A 23,018-nucleotide genomic window follows, 5' to 3' on the forward strand; every position below is an offset into this window, starting at 1 on the left:
CATCAACTATTCAGACTTTAAAATTAACATGGCAAGATTTGAGTAGTCAGATATTCTGCAACCAGAGTTTAAGGGCAAAATTTCAGTTCCCAGATGTGCAAAACTCTGTTCTGGTTTTAGGAATCCTAATGGTGCCATGAATGATGTGAACAGAAACTGAAGCTCTTCCTGGTGATTTGATCCGAGTCCAACCTCACTAGCAGCAAAACCCTCAACTCAAAACTGCTTCTGATGCAAAATAATGACAATGGTGAGAACATCCTTTAAGACACTTGGTATTATAGAACAAAAAGTGGTTTTAAAAAATATTAAATCGAGGGCTGATAACATATTCTCTACCTCACTGCTGCCATAAATGCACAAACCAATTTTATTGAGGCATTGCTGGCACCTTGTTGGGCTCTAAAGTCTTTTTTGATTAACGTTTTCTAGCAGCTAACAAATAATAGAGAAATAAATCCCACTTTGCTCTTCTAAGCCATATTAGAATGACAGTGATTTGCTGTGTTTTGTTAAATCACTGAAACAATCCTAGGTCTTTTTATTGTTTGTTTTTTTGCTTAAACATTGCAAATAAGGTTTTATGTTAAAATTATTTTTGCTTCAATTTAAACCACAACAATTTCTGCTGGTGTAAAGACAATGTTGATGATTCCCGTAATAATAATGCAATAAGACATTATTTTAAAACACAGACTTGACCGAAAATACGGAGTAAACACCTGCTAAATTTAACAAAAGTTTTCAAGAGTTTATTGAATTAAATATTATTTCTATTAGTCCATTTTTCTCTTTAGCAGGAGTAAATATTAGCAGGTTATTGACGTTAACATACAGATGCTCACATGTTGTCAAATGTAGCTTTTAAAACTACCTACGTTAGATAAAAGTGAGCATCTGGGCGGTCAGAAATACTTCCAGATATTTGCGTTACCTCTAAGTGGAAGTTTAGCACTCATCTCCTAAAAGGCAATTTGGTTTGCAGACAGCAAGATAAATACGTAAAACAAAAAAAATATATTAAATTGTAATGTTGGCACACAACAACATCCATGCAACACACAGTGCAATATGGATGTTGTGGTGTGCTGCTGCTGTTACTCATTACACACATTTAAAGTGTGAGAACGCTGCGACCTCAGTGCAACAGAAGGAGGAGCGGAGTCGGCGCTGCGGTGAGTTTAAATATTAATTTATTAACATTTTTGGCATTATTGCTTTCAACATAAAAAAATAGAGGTGAGAGGAGGAAAAAGTACAAATGAAGGACGTGTTTGAACTGAAGATAAAAATGCTGCAGATATTCCATTGAAGACCGTCCGTTGGTCTCACCATCAAAAGTAAACAATAAAAACAAACAAAGACTCCCTCTACAGTACAGAACCACGTGATTTTTACACCAAGCATTTTCAGCACATAAATAGCAGCAACTCAGCTTCGAAACGAAGAGAACAACTCGCTCAGCCTCGATTAAATATATCCAGCAAAGGTTGAAATCAGACCTTTTACTGTCTGCATCGATCGAGTTTTAACACAAATCCTCTTTCTGTGGCAGATCATTTCATAAAGGTTCAACATTTCACGCAGGACAATCTGCTCATTAGGTCTCATGTTAAGACAAATGTATAGGTTTTTATTTCAAAGGTTCAGCTTAACAGGGAACTGTCGCTAAAAGAACAGTACTGGCGATAGAAAAAAAGACAGGTGAGCCCTTTAAATGTAGTCGTTACCGACTAAAAGACTTGAAGAACATATTCCTTCAAAAGTCTACAGGTAGCTGTCAGAACGTTTTCTCAACAGACCTTTAACTCTGCAGCCATACAGAAAGATGAATCTTTGTCTTTGCTAAGAGGTAAAAAAAAAAAATAATAATAATAATAATAATAATAATAAAGGTGACCAGAATATGTAGAACAATTTTGGCAAAAAAACAAAAACGAGCAAATTTGACACAGAGCAAAAAAATAAATAAAATCACAGAAAAAGGAGAGAAAAAAAATCTGAAGAAACTTAAGAACACGTTTTTGATTATCAAATATACCTGAGAACAAGTATGGCTTCAATTTCAAAGTACACATTTAAAATTTACATCGAAATTTTGATTAAGTGGTGGGGAGAAAAAGACAAGTTTTTCAAATCTCCACGTGGAAAAGTCAAATAACCAAATTCCTCGTTGTAGTTTTCCACATGAAATTAAAAAACATAGAAAGTACACATTTTTAAAAAATCTTTTAGTTATCTGTCTCAGTTTAGTATTTTTCCTTAGCTTACAGTCATGGAAAAGATTGTTTTTCCAGCATATAGGAAGAAAGACGACAATTTGAAACTGTTAAAAAGTAATTTAAAAGAAAAAACTCCACATCCATTCTCGCTTGAAATGGCCAAAGATCACACAGGCTTATGACATCAGCCATGTATGATTGGAACAATGTCACTTTACATAGATTTAGACCTCGGTTTGTTTAAAGTGCTCCTAGCTGCTGAAGTGAGAGTGAAGGCCATTCAGAAAGACGACAGTAGCAGCTTATGAGTCTGAGGGATTTAAAGAGATTAATATCAGCCATTCCAACGTATGGAAAATCATCTACAAGTCAAGGACATTCAAAAACAGTCAAAGCTCTCAGGTCTGGCTGTCCGACAAAGTTCACCCTGAAAGCCGACAGCAAGATGCTGAACGAAGTCCCAAAGATCCACCAGGGGGCCGACAGAAGAAAAACATGAAGGTTTGACTGGAACAAGCTGGAGAGAATAATGACCTTTGGGCAGGTGGGGCATATTTGGTTTAAATCAAATATCTCACAGCTCAAAGTGAAGACTGGGCCAAACGCTCCTCAGATTGTCAGCAATGAGAAACTGAATCTCAACCTAAGGACTGGGTGCAACTTTTTTTTTTTTTCAGTTAAAAGTCACATTACAGCTGATGGTTCTTGTTTCATGAGTAAAACAAAGTTAATTTAATGTGTGTACATGTAAATTAATCCCCATGTTTCACAAAAAAACAATATCTGAATTTGATATTTCCCCCCTCAAAAAAAGCCAGAGTAAAGGGTAGAATATGAAATGTGACGATACAGATTCACCTGAATCACAAATGTTTCTAAACAGAAGAAGAAAAAAAACACATTTAAAGTAAAAGCAAAAAACAGAAAGTAAACACAGCTTTGTGTGGTGACTGTCCACAGACAGAGAAAGAGAAACGCTCAATAACACATTTCAAAATGAATTTCCAACTGAAGAAACACAAAAACTTACCTGTTATTTTTGGTCCAATTACCTTAGAACAATTGAGATGAGACAAAACTAACTTTTCAGCAAGTTAGTAGAACCAGGACTGAAGAAGTGCTGGTTCCACTGGCAGATCATTTCACTTATAACAACACATTGATCCACTGGAATAAGTGGAAAAATCTGCAAGCGGGACCAGAACTTATTGATCAATATTGCAGAATTATTTATGTTTAGCTGCTTTAGCTTTCTGAAAAGCTACTTTAAAGTTATTTTTGTCATATTTCAGGCTTACTTAGATATTTGCACAAGAAACTAGACCAAAAATACTTGGTAAGATTTTGTGTTTTTGTTTTGTTTACCGATTGTTTTCCGTTTCAGTATATTCTGAAAAGACAAAAAAATAAAAACATCATACACATGATATTGTCCAACTTCGGTCTAGTTCAGAAGCATAAAATGTTTCCATCATCTGGTCAGTGAGGAAACCAAGATCTAATTTCCTCAAATAAATAATCTACATTTTTTTTTAATATTCATCCTATAAGCCTCGTTTAGTTGGGTTCAGATTAAATAAGGACTCTCTTTAAAGCTTTAAGATCCACTTTCTCTTATTGCAAGATATCAAACAAGAAGCATAAAAATAGCTTTGATTTCAACAAATTATTATTATTATTGCACTTTTACTTCCTCATAGTTACCTGAAACAGCTTCCTCCAAACGTGAAGCAGCTGGTTCTACTGAGTGGCTGCTGCCTGTGAGCCGTCTCACCACTGAGTGTCAGTACTGGACCGTCGACAGCAGCAAACGCACGCAGTCGTGGTGAAATGATACCACACCTCCAAAATTCAAGGGCTTTTCCATTTCTGCCTCATCGTTGTAGAATAAATAAATCACATTTGCAGTTTAGAAATAATTTCATAATCTAGTAACTCATTTTAACCAGGACTGCCTTTGCGGGTCTGTTTGGTAACTCAGGTCTCTTTTACTTGGACTTTTACATTCATTATTCAAGACCTTTTTGGGTTTTTTGGCATCTCAATAAGCCTCGTGAGTCAAAATGAATAACTTTTCCCCTCCAAACTCAGCCTGCTTCAACAGGTTCTTACAGTACAAAAAACATTTTGTAATAAAGCCGTTTCTTTTAGGCACAGATGTCTTAAAGATCTTACTTTCGTGAATCTTTAAGACGCGTTTTGTCAGCATGTAAAGTGATGTTTCCGCCGTGAAAGTGCAGCGACGATTTGGAAGAATCGTCCATCATCCCAAAGGTTTTTAATTGTCCTGGTTTCCGTCACCCGCTGAGGGGACGTAGTTCGACTCTGACCTTCTCCCCAGTGCTCATCATCCCAATCGTGGGATAGAAACCGTTTGGCGGCAAGGCCACTTCCCTTTTCCCCACCACCTTCCCGTTCCGAGTGAAAAACACCTGTTCCAACACAAAAGCGGGAAAACGAGCGGTGAATATCGACCAAACGGCGTCCGGGTTTTTACAGTCCTGCCTTCAGACAGAATCTCACCATGACCTTCCTCCCCTCCGGGTCGTCCCCCTCGTCCTCCTCTTCGTCGTCGTTGTTTGCGTACAGGTTGTTCTGCACCTCGCTGGAAGCCACGTCCAGGTCGAAGTCGTCTGCGTCATCTGAAAAGAGCGCCGTCGGCGTCAGCGAGCCGATGGGAGAGCGAGAAAAGAGAGACGACGCGAGGACGCTCACCTCCTCCGTCCACGCTGAAGTCTCGTGGGAACATGATGCCGCAGCCCATGATGTCGCCTTCGAAGCAGCGCGGCCCGAACGGGTCCCCCACCCCGCTGCCGTGGAACAGCTTCCCGTCGTCTGCGACCAACGAGGAAGACGTTAAAAACCCGGAATCCAGCTTTTTATGACACGTTAGAGATTATTATTTTTGATGCAAAAGCCCTATGGCCTTGTAATTTCCTACACAGACGGCTGACTTGACCCTTTTCTGATCCTTCACTGATTGCCAAGCCTGCTGCATTAAGCAATTAATTGCAGGATTAATTAAAAGGAGTTCGACAATTTCTATTCTGATGATTAATATTTTTTGAAGAGTAATGTTGTTTACAGAGGCTTCCTAATCCATTTCATTTATTGTTCTTGGTTGTTTTATTTTGGATATTTAAAGTATCCTCCAGCTCCGGTGTTCAGTTTTCTTTACAACGTTTAACTTTGTTCTTTAGAGGGTGAGCTTCATTATTATGCTGTTAATATATTATTTGAAAACCGCCTCAAAACAACAATATTATTGTTTATTACAATAATTACCTCGTGCTGTGAAGAATTGATGCAGAAACTCAAGCTAAAGGATCCACAACGAGAAGTACTGGATTCACCGTCATGGAGGTACTTTTCACATTTCTCTATCAAACATCCTCTTTTATTGATCTAATCTATATTCAGAGAAACTGGGCTTAATAACTGGCATTTCCTGAGCCTGCAACACAATTAGCTGAAATGAAAAGATTCAACTTGCGAGACAATATAATCCCAGAGCAACATTCGTCTTCATGCCGCCTTCAAAGATCCGACTCTGATCTGCAATGTTCTCCATTTTCTTTAAGAAGTTTTTGCTAGTTTTACATTTCTGCGTAGTGTCACCATTGAACATGCTATTTGTTGGATTTTTGTTCCACTTTTTCAAATAACTCATTATGATATTCATACAACAGAAGGCAGAAGAAAAAAAAAATGATAAAATGTCTTTTAATAAGTGAATCTTATCACATAAGATGACCTGAAACACTCAACATTTTGTCACATTAAAACAACAAACATCACCTTATCGGGTTTCATGTGAAACGTGGAGAATAATGAAATGGAGGAAAAATTATAGTTTTAAAAATCTGACCAAACTCCAGATGAAATTTTAAGCTGTGTGGTTTCATCTTCAACCCTCAGATGTAAACTGTAGTCGTTAGAAAACCAGCCTCGTTTATATGAAGCGGAAGGAGCTGGGGAACATCCACGTTCTCCATCAGACCAGAGAAATTTCTTCCACATGTTTGCTGTGACGTCTTTCAGCTTCCTTCAAACAATGGCTTTCTTCCTGCCACTCCTCCACTAAGCACATTAAGGATCGATGACTAACCCAGTTCCAGTTGCAGAGGAAGTGGGAATTCTGAGCTGGGTTTGACGCAAGACCCGCGTTAACGGCGTTCCATTTAGGAAGATGAAATTTCGACATGGTGACGACCATAAACATTGTTCCCAGTAGCATAAAGGTGATTTGAAGCTTTACTTTTCACCACTTTTAGTTTGTTCAGTTTAGAGTTGCAGGCACTAAATGCAAAACTGATTTTAGACGCACTTTTCCACCGCGTCTTCCTGCTGTTGGTGTGAGGAGCGGGCATATTGAAACGCTGTAAACGGGGGTAGTCGGAGTCGCTCCCAGTTGGAAATCCAACTGCGGAGGACTTTCCAGTCGATTTTTCGGACTGGAAAGTCAGAATTTCCCAGTTCAGAGAGCAACTGGAACGCAGCATCACAGTGCTGTCAACAGCCTGAGCTGCAGATCTGTCTGCTGTTGCCGTTTGCTCTTCAATGCTCCCGTCAGGAACAGCTGGATTCATCCTGAGATTAAATTACACCCAGCTGGACTAACGCAAATATGCACAACTTTGAGTGTCGATCACATAAAATCCTATTGCAATACGTCACAGTTTTTGGTTGTAATGCGACAAAATGTGAACAAAAAAAAAAGTAATAGTCATTGGGAATCCAAGCCAACTTCCACGTTTTACTTCAGACGCTCACCAGCAGGAATAACAGTCAGTCTGTTTGGATAAACAGGAATCAATCAGAGGCTTGGAAAAGAGATGATTGACCTGCTGCCCCCACCCTGGTCATAATGAACCTGCTGAGCTAGTTTTCACATGTCCTCCTGGTTATGTTTACATCCATCCTGCCGCTATCCAGGCAACGGCCTGTGCTGTCATCCAGCCGGTCGCCAAAACACACCCAACTCTGCATCCAAGAACTTTTTGTTCTCATCTTGTGTAAGAGTATTTTTGTGTGATTTCATACCTTTCAGGAAGTGAGAAGTTTCAAGTATTGAGTTTCTTTCCAAGTGCTATTGAAACTGCTCTTAAGTCTTGAATCTATAGAACATGAACAGACAGATCAGAGATGATTCACCTGCGTGGTAAGCGATGGAGCCTTTGTTCCAACCTGGATGTTTGTCCTTTGGATAGTCCTGCAAACCAAAAGACAAATTACCTAATTAGAAATAAATCCATAGAAAACATTAAAAGTGTCTCAATCAGTGACTTGCGGTCAGGGGAGGCAGATGAGGCTGTGCCTCACCTATCATCATGGAAAAAAAATGTAATAATAATAAAATCATTTATACTGATATTTTCACCCTGTGGATTGTACTATAAAGTACCTATTTTCCATTTAATTTAACCAAATCTGATGTTTTTTTTTCTTCAAAATTGCTGAATTTTCACATTTTCCCATTCAAATGCTTGGAAGCCGGTGAGGCAGCAGCGAGCTGAGCCTCACCTGGGATTGCGCAACCTCTCGCTAACTGCACTGGCTGCCACACTATGAGAGCATGCTCCTCTTGTCTGTACGTCGCCAATAAAATGGTTAAAAACATTTAACGTATGAACTGATTTTCCATAATTTATCTTATGTATTTAATCTACTGTGTTTTTATTGTCACTAACCGTGTGTGTAACGTGTTTTGTGTGCTGAGGAGCGATCATACGGCAGAGAACAGATTCGAGGTGAGGCAGGCAGTTCTCCTGCCTCATCGCTGGGGGCGCTCATGAACCCAGACATTGTGACTCCACAACTGCAGAGTAAGAGACAGTAACAGCGATCTAGCCATACAGTAGCTGCGCTGATAGAGAGAGAGAAAGACGTGGTTTTGAGTTGTACTTTAACAGTTTCTCCTTTTGCACAAAATTAATAATATCTACATGTCTAAGTTTGAGATAACAGAATTATTCTGCGGCAGCGGCGCGGCTAAGCATCACATGTTAAAGAATAGTCTTTTTGCCCTCCAGCATTGTACGCATGCGCGAAATTTCCTTACGTAAACAATAACATACAGGGGGTCTAGATTTGTAAATAATTAAGTCGGTGCCTCACCAGCTATGAACCTCACCGCACGTCACTGGTCTCAATGAACCAAGGTAAGCTCTTAAACCATTTGAGTGTCGGCATGAATCTTGTGCTCAATTAGAAAAACTATATCATCTTCCATCAGATGTAGCCTCTAAGCTGTGAAGGATTTTTCAGGTTGAACCAGGCGTCCTACGTGTGTTTTACTGGTCTGACCATTGCTTGAATTTTTATTGGTTAAATCTGATAGCAGGAACGACCACAACAAAAGACAGAACGAGAAAGGATAATCCGGATGACTTTATCAGAGGTCATAAACCAGTTCAAATTGTGAAATAGAACCAAAATCAGCGGAGGATGAGGCAATATCAAATCCTTAGGAAGAAAAATAAGCTCTTTGTGCAGGAACTTCAAAATACATGTTAAGTGAGCTTGGCACAGCGTACGATGCAAAAACAAACAGAGCCTGGTCAGGTTCAGGCGACTCAGCTGCGCCGGTTTCTTGATTAGTTCTTGAAGTCGAGGTTCATATTCAGAAACAAACTTCATTTAAAATGGATCAACGTAAAGGAACGGGGGACAATCAGCAGATAACGCGACCGCTTAAACAGACGTCAGTGTGAACTGTTTACAATGTTAAAGCAACCCGCGTGCGCAGACGAAGAACACCGACGTCACACAGAAGTGCATTGGAGGTACCGTATTTTCTGGACTATAGAGTGCACCATACTATAAGCTGCACCTACAAATGTTTTGGGGAAAAAAAAAAAAAAAAAAAAACATAACCAAAAAAACTGGAAACGTACATATATAAGCCGCACCGGGCTATAAACCACTGGCATCTCCACCGCTCTCGGTTTTCCATAAGGACCTGCATCCTAATAAATCTGCTATTAAGGACGTAGCCCTACGTCTCTAAAGTCGAACCATGGTTTCGTTCACGGCGAGTTTACCTGTAGCGTCTCTATTTCCCTCCTGTACTGCCAGATTGATAACCTTCAACTTAAACGCTGCATCATATGAGTTTGAAGAAATTTCTCCGTCGTGCCTGCTGCTAGCATGTGTTTGTTCTAAATGAAACTTAGCACTTTCATCTTTGATTTCCAATTTTGACTTCCAATGATTCACTTCCTGCTAAAGCTCCCCCTGGTGGTTGAAGAAAAATCCACAGAAAAGCCGCGCCGGGCTACAAGCCGCATGGTTCAAAGCATAGGAAAAAAGTAGCAGTTTACAGTCCGAAAAATACAGTAATAATTGATAGAGGCGTTTTAAAGTTAATCAGCAACACGAGCCGATAGTATTTGTCACATAATCAACACCACAAACATTAAGAAAAATAAATCACAGCTAATTACAACAATAATGTCTGAAGAGAAGCCTGTTTGGATGTTTAATCAGAACCAGGAGTGGATGGATTGTGATGTAAAGAGCTTCAGTGACATTGGCTTCTTTCATAAGTTTAATTTTAATTTTTAACAATTTTTTGCCTGGACTTACTGCGTCTGGCTTTTTCTGGTGCAGAATTATGATGCATGTCTTGCATCAATGACATACAAGTTGGATAAAGTGCGACATGACTGTTCTGACTGCAGACGGTTTGAAAACAATCATATGTATACGATTTAGCACCACAGATTGGATGTTTTTGGAGGGGTAAAAATGGGAACCGGGCTGTTCAGACTGCGATAAAAAAGTCAGATATCGGTCGAATTTGACTGCTGTGAGCACCTAGCCTAAGTTAGCCAAATACCAAAACCTTTTCTCTGTCACCACAAAGCTTCCCAGAGGTGACACTCCTCTGCTCCACCGTCAATATCTGACTTTTTTTTTTTTTGATGAGCTGAAGACATTTATTTGAACCAAAGGAATCTGTAATGTTTTCCCTGCCATGAATATGTACATGAAATGGTTTGTTTACAGGTAGAAGCTAAAAGAATGTGACAACAGAGGCGGTAATAATGGTGGCTTGGTAAAAAAAAAAAATGGAGGGCATAAATTGGGAACAGAGCAAATTGAGAGTGCTGGAAGGAAAGAAACATAAAGTAAGCCAACACAAACACAACAGACCCATTGACACTTTTCCCTTACGGAAGAAAACGGAAAAGGAATCCACAATAAACAATCGCTCATTTATCCAGCGTACTTAACCTCTGGGCGACTAATAAGCTCGCCAAGCTCGGGTTACGATGATTGTGAAGAAGATGTTTTGATTTTTGCAGCAGGAGGTAATGCTTCCCATCAGCAGCCTGATGCCCTTACAGGAGAAGATGTGAGGAATGACCCTCTGATGGATTTATAATTCCTCAACTAACCGCAGACACGGCAAGAAAAACAATTCCAGGAAAATAATCAACCAAATGACAGAGCGCTATTCTCTGCCCCATCTGACTTGAGGGTATAACAAGCCCACACAGAGTAAGTCAGAACAGCGCAGACGGGGCAATCTTAGCGTCAGCAGCAATAATTCATCATCTCCTGGGCTGTGGGTGCTATCGCAGCTGGCAAAGCAGCGCTGCGACTCCGATGACTGATGCTCAATCAATTAGAGGCAAACAGTCGAGAGCAGCAAGCGAAAGCTTGCAACGACATCGCATTCCATATCCTTCGAATACACACACACAAACGACATGATAAGTGCGCCCTCAGCAATTACTGCAGCGTTTTATTTATATTAAAACAGGATGTGCTCAGTGTTCGCGATGATTTCACTTGAGGCGAATGACGGCAAACATTCAACAAGGCTTATTTCCAAAATATATATCACTTATTACCTTTTTATGAGGGGAAGAATTAAGTAAGACTTTACGTACCAGACTTCATTCCTATCTACAGAAGGAATAAATATTTCTAGAAAAAAAATAAAATAAATAATCAGATCTTATCTCTATGCCATTTTGAACTGTAATCCCTCCATAGTGGATTAGCGTGTAAATGGAAGAAACAACTTTTGATGGAAAACCGGACATGGAGGCGAAATGAGACAATATTTATTCAGTTGTTAGCTTTTCCTCTAACGGCCATCCATCACTCGCACTGGAAATACTGAGAGCAAAAGTACATACGAGGGAGACGGATGGCGAGGTGTTTGAGGAGGGAAGAGGAGCGTTTAATAAAACACTGAGCGCGTGAAGCGAATTAATGTCTGGATTGATGTAAGGCGGCGCTCACCCTGCGTGCCAGACCCAGGGCGATGTAACACTTCTCTCCAGCGTCTGTGATCTCCAGCTCGTAGTAGTGGAAGCGAGGGTTGAGAGGTCGCCGAGCCTGAGCCAGGCCCACGTCCATGATGCCCTTCCCTTTCCCCATGTACTCCAGCAGCTGTGGGTGTGAGAAGAAAAACGGCCCCGAAATCACTGGCTGACATCAAATCAATAATTTTAAAATGTTGCACAGAGATCAATATGATTTTTATTTTAATTTTGAGAGAGAAATGAGCCTTTTAAAGGGCAGTGTTGGGTATTCTCCATGGACAGCGTCATTTTATAGCACAAACAAACAAGTGTGCTACATTCAGTTGTTATTAAAAATGCTTTATATATCAAATATAACTTTAAAGAAATGTTACTTGGTAATTTTAAGAAATTAGGTCTTTGTCTCTTTATAAGTCCTGCTCTTTCTGAAACGCCTCCTTCAGGAAGTCATCACAACATCACTCCTCTATTAACCCTTTAACAACATTTTTACCAGCATTACACTGAGAAGTAGCTCATACAATGAACTCAGCAGATGCTCGGTTCCACCAGGTGTTTGCTAATTTCTGCTGGCTGGTCTGAAGGAGCAGAGTTGGGGAGTCAGAGAGAGGACTGCTTTTTAACGCGGAAGCTTTGAAACTTGTAAACTGCAGCTCCGAGGAGAAGCTGAGCCTAGGAGGTGGAGCTATGTCCACCCAGGCTTTCTGCACAGCTGAATGGTTGCCATGGAGATTAAAGGGTTTCCTCAAACCTGCATGAAAGACTCAAGACAACACTCCAGGTATATTTTTGATGAGAATAAAACTTAAAGCAGCGAAATTTTACACAACACTGTCCCTTTAAGTAATTTTAGTTTCAGTCTTCTGTCCAAAGTAACTGACTTTTACCGCTAGAAATAGATGCTCTGCTTCCTTTTCCTCTGAATTTAAGCAAAATAGTTCCCTTATATGCAGCAGAAAGATGTCATCTTCTCCTGAACTTGTTGGAAATTAAATAAATTCTCAAGAAAAGTGAAAGCTAGCAGCTAGTCAGACATACACTTCCTGCTTTAGCTGACCTTAGCAATCAAAATGAAAGCATTCATAACAGCTGCATAAAGCTCTGCGTTTTATTCAGATGTAAACAGTTAGGCACATCTGCAGCTCTTCTAGCTGAGCTGCCTTCGTGTTTCTAAGCTTCATGGTTTGAGTCGTCCGGCTGCATCAACCTGCCAGATCTATTGGCTTTCTGCCTTAGTTGTGCAGCAGCAGCAAATAGGTTTTATACCTGTTTGATAAATATTCAGGCGGAGTCACATTTACCTGGTGAGGCAGATTGATTCAGCATACATAAGTCCAGCTAGCTAGCTTCCATCAGCCTGTGAAAATGAACTCAATTCTCCAGATGGGAGAGCAATTATAGACGATAATGTCACAGTAAGTCCAAACTAACCCTTTAGTGTTAAACCGTTTATCTGTATGGAAATCAGTTTGGATTGGTTTGAAATCCCCACCTGGTGTGATGCTACAGTTTTGAAAGCAGCAAACCGGACACACAGCATGATGCTACCACCACCGTACACAGCAGTCGTTTTCTTAGCTTTTAAAACCTAATTATGTGATTGGCCAGTTTGAGGTTGGGGATTTGTTAAAGCCAAAGTATCAATCATCTGTGAAATTAGAGATAAGAAATTTGGTTAGTTAAAGTCAAAATGCAGTGGGACTGCTTCTTTATCCATGAATTAACTTTCCAAAAACTTTTTAATCTAACTAGGCCATTTTTTGTGTGCATTTATTTACACGATATCAGGCCATTGATATTGATTAGATCCCCTGACTCTGAATTGCTTCTCCTCGTGCAGGAGTGCTGCTGTGATCTGGGGTTCTCTGCCCCCTGCAACAGGAGAGTCCACAAAATGAGAAAAACTACGAAATCCCACTAATGCAGCAATAATCTCTGTGAAAAATGTGTGAAAAATGTACAAGTAAAGTTGATTTTAATCATACTCTACTGAGCTCAACTCCCAACTCTGAGAAAAAGTAGGGCTTTGATTGGGATCAGTCGGCACACAAAAACATAATCTATGACAGTTTCATGGCTGCTTAGATCTGGAGCTGATTTAAAATAATTTCTATGGTTATTAAAATCCATAGATCTGTCTCGTAGGAAGGATAACTACACACACATGCTCCAGCTGCAGCTCCGTTATTAAACATTAGGTATTAATCAACAACTCTGGGCAGCTGTGAACACTTAAACCTGCATTTGAAAAAAAAAATTTAGCAGTCAAATTATTTTGATCAGAGTGTCTCTTTCTTTCTCCCTCTCAATGGAGACATTGATAACAAAAATTAGTGATTCTTTTAATTAAACATTTCCACAATCATTGCAGGATTTAATGTATCTGAATGTAAACTCCTTAAAAGCCTGTAAAATGCAGCCCGAGTTGGTTTAAATATTGTTTTGTTTTTTTAACTTATGGGGGTTTAAAGTTAAGAGAAAATATAAACTGCAGAGGATGTAAACTAGTTTATTGAAATGAAAGGCTGGGAATATTCAACCTGTGAAATTATATTAGAAGTTAACTGAATTTAAAATGCACTCTTTTTCTGAAATTCATTTAAGTTTTATTTCCTATCATCAGTCCACTCTGAAAAAGAGAACTATTTCAATAAAGCCTTAATAGACCCAAATTAATCTTACTGTTACACCAACGATGTAGTTCATGTCCATTTCTGACCAGCTGGAGCTAAAGCCACCTTTCATTTCCTCTGCAAATCATAGAAATCATAAAGACACTCTAAAGCTTTAAAAGGTAATTTAATGACTGCATTGGCTGAAGGTCTGGCACCTCAAGTTTGTAATGTAAAAGAAAAGCAGGAGTTTATAATCTCCTGCTTGTGTAAACCTGCAGTTTTTTGCACCAGCATGACGACAGTTTTTATTTGTGAAAATGGGAGATAAGGTAAGATTATTTTAAGCCATCTAAGTAGAACACAATGAAGAAAAAACTAAGATCATCTCATAAACTATTGCCAAATAGTTTTAAACACCTCTCAGGTGTGGAGCACTGTTAATGTCGAGGTGGAAAATAAGTATTAACGTTTCCCGACACATGTGAGTGCGTTTGGGTCATCAATAGATTGGGTTTGGGTTGCGCCACCTGCTAACACTAAAGCTCACGTCTGCTGCTTTAATCCGTCAGGTTGTCACTTCCAGACTCAACATCAAAAGCTGCTGAATGTGCCGGGACAAGCCAGGCTAAAAATCCCAGGAGAGACGGAGATGCACAGCGTGTCGGCGTAGTTCACAGCCAAACCATTCACTTTCTGTTGCAGCTGAACTAAAGACACGCCACTCTGGCTCTGAGATAAAACAACGTCGATGGTTTATTCATCATGCTGAGCAAGCAGAGTTTGTTCAGTAGACTGTTTATATATGATAGTTTGTACAGTGAATGACAAAACCCCCAGCATGAGGCCTGCATCACGGTCAAATAAGAGCCTTCATGTTAAGTTTTACAATTAAAAGTTGTTCTATTCAAGCTTCAGTAAGAAAGAAAGAAAGAAAGAAAGAAAGAAAGAAAGAAAGAAAGAAAGAAAGAAAGAAAGAAAGAAAGAAAGAAAGAAAGAAAGAAAGAAAGAACTGTTTTAGTCAGTTAACTAGCACCATTTTTATTTTATTACATTAAAGGTAAATTTTGTAAAAAATATCTCTTTTTGCATATTTGTTTGAACTATCTCTGTCCTGACGATACAATATGAGATGATCTGTGAGAAAAAAACCTTCCCTCTCCCAGTACCGTCTGCACAAATATAGTGTCGCATTAGAAACATCCAGAGCAAAGAGGAGGGTTTTAGCGCAGTCAATTACCCTCGTGTACGAGGCGCTCACGCCCCTTCACCCATTTGCTCTCTCCCAACGACAGTTTTCCTATAAAAGTAGACCCTAATTTACACTGAATCCAGCTCCGCTGTGCTATTCCCAGGATGCAGCAATCGCTACGGAGAAGCCCAGTTACCACTGCTTCTGTCCCTTCTCCTCTCTGAACTGCAGAGCAGCAACAAGATGCTGGGAAATGAGAGATCACACGATAAAGCCAGTGATACAAAGGATGAGTGGCATTACATAAAATACTGCAGTTCTCAACTTCCAGAATTAATATTTTTCCTCCATTGATTTTCTAAATGTCAGACAAAGTGAAAAATGAACAGTAATCTAGATTACTTTAAACACAGTCAGTGTGGGTCACCAGGTCAGATACATAAATCATTTGTGTAGATTTTTTTATATCTCAATAAATCTTAACCACAACAGGTTGTAGCTTTATAAACATTCACATTAATTTAGTATCTACACACATTATGAAAGTGACTGTCCAGTAATTATGGCTGCATGATTCGCACTTCTTGGTCTAATCTGTGATTTAACTACATTAGACAGCTATGGTCGGCTCCCATTCAGGGGAGAAAGGTTTGGTGGAAGAACAGAAACAGATACACTTTGTGTAGATAATAACTATTGAAATCTAAAGCTCACAGTATAAATAACAGCTTTCCCAACAATATGCAAGGGAAGCCTTACTCCCTGAAGTTTAAGCAACTCTGTAACACTGATATGATCCGTTTAGTCGAGGTGTAGAGACGACTACACCTGTCAATTGGATCGGGGACATTCAGCTGACGTAGAGGCCGATTTGCTTTCTAAACGATCTGCAAACTCAGAATAAACAGAGTGCTGCCTGTGTGCTGCAGCGTCTAGATGGCGCAAGCCTGATGCTCCACAGGGCAAGTGGAGACAAAATGACTCAGGATAAGCAGAAGTACATCTGAGCAACTTTTTGTGTCATATGTTGCATCTCTGCCTCTCTTTCTTCTATTTATAGCTACAGTGACTGACAATAATATTCATATAATTTGACTTTATAGGTATTTTATGTGACAGACCAACACAAACAAAAGCCTGACTATTTATCTAAACTGTTACAGCTTCACAAAAACCAAACAACACAGCAGATCCTTCATGGAAACAGTTGAGGACAAGTTTGAATCACATTTAGGTTGCAAAACTCAACAAGGACGACATTATTCTGAGAAGCAGCTAAAAGATCATGGTAACCCTGAGGAAGCTGCGGAAATAAACACATCAGGTGAAAGGACACCTACTAGTTATGCACTCCACAAATCTGGGTTTTATGGAAAAATTAAGGGGGGGAAAAAGTCATAGAAATAAAACTTTCAAGAAGTCAGTGTTTTAAATTCAACACAAGCCGTGTAGCGGACAGAGCAAACCTGTGGAAGAAGGTGCTCTGATTAGATTAGACCAAAACTCAACTTTCTGGCCAAAATACAAACACTCTTCATGGAGGAAATCCATCACCCTAAAGAGTTTCACAGTGAAACATGGTGCAGGCTCTATCATTTGGTAGAGACTCGTTCTCTTCTGGGAAGGTGGGTAGTGCTGAATACAAGAAAATCCTGGGAGAAAACCTGTCATTAAAACCAAACGACTTAAGACTGGAGCAGAGCCTCATTTTCCAGGGAGACAACAACCCTGAACATAAATCAATGGGGTGGTTTAGAATCCAGCTTATTGATGTATTAGAACAACCTGGTCAAAGTCTAGATCTAAATCTGACAGAATCTGCATTAAGCCATGAAAGCTGCCGTTCAGACAATCCACCATCAAATCTGACTGAGCTTGAGCTGCTGATGAGCTAAGCTAAAGGACTGAATAGAATGTAGATCAGTTTTCAGATTTTTATTTGTAAAAACTAAAAATGAAACTGCATAATTTTCCTTTCACTTCGTAAAAACGCTACCCTGTGTTGGTCTAACAGATTAAATCCCAATACATCGACGGTTGCAGAAGCAATGTGACAAAATGTGGAAAAGTTCAGGAATAATAGCTACTTTTGCAAGGCACAGAACGTTCCGTTTTGTTTTTTGATACATTTCTTAAGTAGTTTGGGTTTTTTGGGGGGAAAAAAAACCTGCCAAAATATTCAGAGGGAGACTTGGTAAGTGTTTCTAGGTGTGAGGTTTTCTTTGCTAAAGCTAGAGAACGGGCATATTTAATTAACTTCACCCATTTAACACAGCACTTGCATTATTTATTCAGACAATTTATCATACTGCTTTTTTCTTTTCAGTAAATGTGCTACCAGCACCCACTAAAAACTCTCATCGACAGAATGAAGAAGAATCCCAGCCCCATCTAAATGCAAATTTTCTCACATAGAAACCTCAAGAGGAGGCTTTTGCAGCTCATCTTCTCCTAATTCCACCTCACAGTTTTTAAACGTCCAACTTTCAGATGCTAATCACAGCTGACGCTGCCTGAAGTGACTCACGCAAAGAAATTTTTGCACATTTCCCTCAGGAATGACAAACCCTCTGAATGACTTACCGTGCCCGTCACTTTGACGTCATGGAGACGGCTCCAGTCCTCTTCATGACTATCAACTATCATCTGTCCATCATCCTCCTCTGCCCTCCAGTCAGCATTCAGGTCCAAAACCACTTCCTCCCCCAGCGAGTGCATCCCCACTGCAGGGTAGAGATCTTCAGGAGACGCTGGGATCTCAACGCTGCCGATCTGAGCGAACGTTTGGAGAGCCGGAAAATGTTTAGACGAGCGCCAAATAGGGGTTTGTATGTGAAAAACAGGACACTTACTTCTTCGCCGTTCTTGGTAAAAAACACTGTTATCTGTCCGTCATCGGAGTCGAACGATATTCCACAACCAATTTTGTCACCTCTGCAGCATTTGGCACCAAACTGCTGTCCTACTGTGCTGCCATTATAGAGCCTGCAGGGAAGAGACAGGGAATATTATACTATATATAATTTACAGTATACTGTATGCTACTTCCCAGACTGGCTGGATTTATACTGAGATCAAATTACAGACTCAATGCTAACAGAAATGCTAATGTAAGGAATGAATTAGTAGCACTTCAAAATCACAAATCACACCACACTTGAGATTCTTAAGTAAAAAAACAAAAGAAGCAACATAATCTGTCACATAAAATACCAACAAAATACAAAGACACTTCTAACTGTAGTTTCACAAAATATGGAAGAGTTAGCAAGGCTTGAACTGAGCCAGAGATGAACTTATCTGCAACCTTACAATACACTGTAAAGATTAAAACAAATCATCATGACCTACTTGCCATCATCAGCATGAAAAGCTACAGAGTTTGGGAGCCAGCCAGGCTGATGATCCAGCTTGTGGGACTGAGGCACCAAACCGACAGCGATCATCCCCCTCACTCCTGTATCATTGACAGTCACCTGGAAAGAACAAGGACTCCATTATTGCAAGATAAACACATGCCAAGAGCCGAAGAAGAAGCCCTCTGGGTGGGAATGCACGTTTATGTCTGGTATGTTGGGACAAACACAGGAATGTTAGAAAACGAGAAGCTGAGAGGAGATTTACTGCCTCTAGTTTTTCATGACAAAGTCGATTAGATTTTATTTTGCGATGAGTTTGTTCTGTTTTTGCTTGATTACATTTCTAAGTCAAGCGTTTACAACTGCTGTCACAACTACATAGTGACCACATGACATCAGCCTCAGGGCGCCCGATGGGGCACATTTATAGCACAATCCACGGAGACGAGGAAGAGGAAACTTTCAAATTGTTTCCCATGACCTCATTTCACCACTGGTTCAATGGGCGTAAAAAGTAATAAGCCTGCGTTTCCCTGTAACCCGCAGAGAAACCCCCCACATCAGACATCAAATCGGTAAACTTTTCACTTACTGCCACATATCTACGGTTTTCTTTCTCTTCCTGAGAACAGCTGAGTCAGAAGAATGAGCCGCCAGTAAGTTTTGGGGGTGAGAACGTTACCGCACATTAAACCAGCCAGGATGTAACTGTAAGGCAAGTCAGAGCACGGCGAACTCAGAAACACTCACTGTCCTTATTTGCTTGTCATGTACAGTATCTAGATCACAAAGAAATGAGCAAACGCTCAGAAACCACAGTGACGGCTAAAGACAACTGAGTCATAAGCACCCAAAGGTCAAAAAATTACAGCTCAAGCTTATCTTTATGCAACTGTAAGGTCTGATTTTTTAATAATCTGTGAGACACAGATTATTTGGGATTTTCTGGATATTGGTTAAATGTTAGGATTTGAGCCGATTGATATCATAATTAAAGTTTGGCATTCTTCAGAGCAAGCAGGTGTAGTTTAAGGTCTTTTAGTGCAAATTCAACACCACAAAACGTTACGCAATGTGGATTTACAGACATACAAACAGTTCCTTTGACAACGGTTTAAATTACCAAATAACTACAGCTATCCGAGTAATGAGTCTGCTGCGTTTCTACTTGTAAAGAACTGTGGAGTGGTTTTACACATTTATTTTGAATGTTTCCTCTGCAGCAGGAAATACAGTTCTGCTCAAAAGATTTCCCACATTCACCACAAATATCAATGTCGTCATTTTGGTGCTTTTAATGATGCAGCTGAACCGTTCTTTTTCCACTGTGGATTTATGATGCATATCTTTAAAGAGTATTGAAATAGAGGCAAAATTTTGAGTTTACTGAGGATTTTACTCAACTTACACAAGGTTAAAATTATATAATTTGGCTTAAATATATGCATATTTACAACTAATATCGAGTTAATTCAATTCTATTCTATTTCAATCCCAAAATAAAGTAGCAATATCCATTTTATTTTAAATACTTATAGCTGAGAGTAGGAAGGATCTCCTGCAGTGGTCAGTATTGCAGCAGGTTGGAAGAAGCCTCTGATTCAAGAAAACTTCCTGAGTTGATTCATCTTTCTTTACACAATCAGCTCCAGAACAGAGAACAGAGGGAGAATAAAAGAATTTCTCAAAGATGAATGAAATAATCAAAGGAAAACTCCAGGTCTGACTTAGATGAGGGAACGACATCATATTGTAACATAAAGCTCACAAAAAGTACATTTTACACAATACTCTGCCTATAAGACTTGTTTTGGGAAACCAAACAGCATATCGACACAAACATCTCATCAGCTATCATGAACTGCGGTGCAGGGCTGATGATTCAGGCTCATTCTGCAGCTACGGTACCAGCACACCTTTTGGTGTCATCGAGTCCATCATAAACTTCTTTATAGGAAACTATTCTAGAGTCAATCTGTGCAGCAGCTGAGCATCATGGAACAAGACAATGAACCCGAACACAGCAGTAAATCCACAACAGAAAAGGACAAAATCAAGTTGTTGTGATGAATTAATAAAGCAGAGCTCTCAACCTGACTAAAATGCGATGGCAGGACATTAAGAGAGCAGTACATAGACAACATGAAGAGATGTTGTAATAAATAGTGGGTCAGAATTCCTCTATAAAGATGTCAGAGACTGATAGGCATGCTTTCAGTATCTCCTTTGACTCATTCTTGCTAAAAGGTATTGACTAATTTTGGGTTCGTCTATGATAAATAATGACAGTCTGGCATAGCTTGTATTTCTTTGTACACCTGAGGCAAGACCCTGGTAGACTCTCAATGAATTGCACCATGCAATAGCTGAGTAAAACTCTAAAACTGAATGAGGGTGTACTTTTATTTCCCCAGGACTGTGTATCACATGGTGAGTAACACTAAAGCTGCTGCTTTCACATTAACAGAAACATGCATCCTGTCTTACAACAAGAACCAGAGAAAATAGGGAGCTCCTGTGTGAAAAGAACAATACAAAAAGAAGGAACCATCAGCTCTTACTTCAAAATAGCGCCTCTTTTTTGACAAGGGTCTGCCCGACACAAAACAGCCGACCTCGTCCGAATCCCCATGATACCTACAGACGCGTCAGGAACAAGACAGAGTTATTACTTCAGCTGAGAGCATGCAGCTTTTTCACTTTTAGTTTGCCCATCACTATTACCTGAGCATGTCGCCGTCTCTGAACATATTCCTCCACCGATCCCGGTAACGCACCGCTCGCACATCACGAATTTCTCGAATTCGTCTCCTCCAGTTCAGAAAGCGATAATGAAGGTTTATGTCGTCCATGTCTGAAAATCATCCCCAGCCTGAGGCAGAAAAAAAACAGACACCGGATGCAGTCGAGGTTTAAAACATTAATGTTCAGAAAAGACACAAAGACATGAAAGGTGGAAGGTGAAAAAAAAAAATCTGACAAAAGAATCAAGTTGTGGGGTTTAAACAGAGATGTCTTAGTGGTACTTTAAGTAGTTTTATGTGCATAATTGTTTTGTTTAACTTAATACAGTTTTCCGTTGAAATAAAACTTCCGTTGAACTAAAACGTTGTCCTGTAACCAACCAGACAACACTCTTTCCCACCCAATGTTGACCACAAGACGATCACCACTGTTGCTTAACAACAACATGTTTATGGATTTGATCCTTAGGCCAAACCCTTCCCTTTGAGAAGTTTGAGATTTTCCATTTAATCCCATATTCCAGAGACAAGTACAGGCCTGGACGTAGACTCAGCTGCCAATGGGCATAAACATAAGACCCAAACAGTTTTAACCGTGAGATGGTCTCAGCCCTTTTCCTCAGGTCTTTAGAGGCTTAGAAGCACTTGTAAAAATGTACCGTTTCACAAAAAGGAAGTTTCCTAACCAAACTCAGGACTTCGGTTCAGAAAATCTAAAAACACAAATACAGCTATGAATGGTATATTAAAGCTCAGCATAAAATATTCAAGTAATTGCAAATTGCAGTTAACTTTTTTTATTTTTATCCGGTGAATCTGTGCCTGGCTTTTCTGTAAACTAAAGAGCAGCTTTTTATTAAAAAGTTTATGGCACAGTTTTGTAAATCTACATAAAACGTATCCAGAATGTATCATCATATATCTTTTTTTCATTACTATTTTAATGAACCGTATATCATAACATCACCGGGTATCGTTGTCTACAAACTTTACTACATTGCCAGTGGTAGAATAATTACTATCTTCTGAGTAAAATGAATTGATTTGTCTTTCTACCGACAAATAAACGAGCAGTATCATCCTACCTGCTACGTCACCCTCATTTACCTAAAACTGAACTCTGTATGTTTCCTTTAAAGAGGAACAATGATTTGGAAACCATGAGTCCTTTATGGCTAAACTGACGTCTAATATCAGTTAAAAGCGATTAATTACCTGGACTTAATAGGTCGTGTGTTCTGAAAAAGTAAATTAATACCGGAGATGCTCAGTTTTAATGATGGTGTATGAATACGTCCCAAACCATGAAATTACGAGCCGCCCCTAAACGCAGCCTCGTAAAGTACACGCAGGAGGACTGTTGGCCGGCTAGCTGTTTCCAGCGTTAAAACATTACCGCGCCGTGGGGCTGATTATGAAACGAAAACAGCAGTTTACCCCACGTCACGCCGATGCTATTCAAAGACTCTTAATCTTACGCTGGTTTCTTACTGTTTTATAACTTGTAACGCGTCGTCCGTCGGGTTTTTCTTCTTAATTTCAGGAGGTGAAGTCTGTCACTTTATGTCCAACCTGCTCTCCCGGAAGTCCCGCCTCTTCAACCAATCA

The 23,018-nt window shown here is 39.7% G+C and overlaps 1 protein-coding gene across 1 annotated transcript; it reads right to left on the reverse strand.

The window, feature by feature from the left end:
• Window positions 1-1,176: 1,176 nt before the first annotated feature.
• Window positions 1,177-23,015, reverse strand: LOC103465333 (SPRY domain-containing protein 3-like). The gene is made up of 11 exons (XM_008410026.3): window positions 22,902-23,015; window positions 21,391-21,538; window positions 21,228-21,303; window positions 18,659-18,783; window positions 18,160-18,292; window positions 17,891-18,079; window positions 11,481-11,630; window positions 7,377-7,434; window positions 4,938-5,057; window positions 4,746-4,864; window positions 1,177-4,654 (listed from the first exon to the last, which is right to left on the reverse strand). The coding sequence occupies exons 2-11, from the start codon at window positions 21,516-21,518 to the stop codon at window positions 4,520-4,522; spliced, it is 1,233 nt and encodes a 410-aa protein (XP_008408248.1). The 5' UTR covers window positions 21,519-21,538; window positions 22,902-23,015; the 3' UTR covers window positions 1,177-4,519.
• Between the last annotated feature and the right edge of the window lie 3 nt (window positions 23,016-23,018).

This window comes from Poecilia reticulata, chromosome 5 (genome assembly GCF_904066995.2).
Source record: "Poecilia reticulata chromosome 5, P_reticulata-male-v2, whole genome shotgun sequence".
Classification (NCBI taxonomy): domain Eukaryota; kingdom Metazoa; phylum Chordata; class Actinopteri; order Cyprinodontiformes; family Poeciliidae; genus Poecilia; species Poecilia reticulata.

Bases quoted from the DNA above. Each gene is read 5' to 3' on its own strand.
- LOC103465333 (XM_008410026.3), bottom strand. From the start codon at position 21,518: ATGGACGACATAAACCTTCATTATCGCTTTCTGAACTGGAGGAGACGA. The intron at 11,631-17,890 runs GTAAGTCATTCA...TCACACCCACAG, and splicing joins ACGTCAAAGTGACGGGCACG to CTGCTGGAGTACATGGGGAA. The intron at 5,058-7,376 runs GTGAATCATCTC...CGTTGGTCGCAG, and splicing joins CTCCATCGCTTACCACGCAG to ACGACGGGAAGCTGTTCCAC.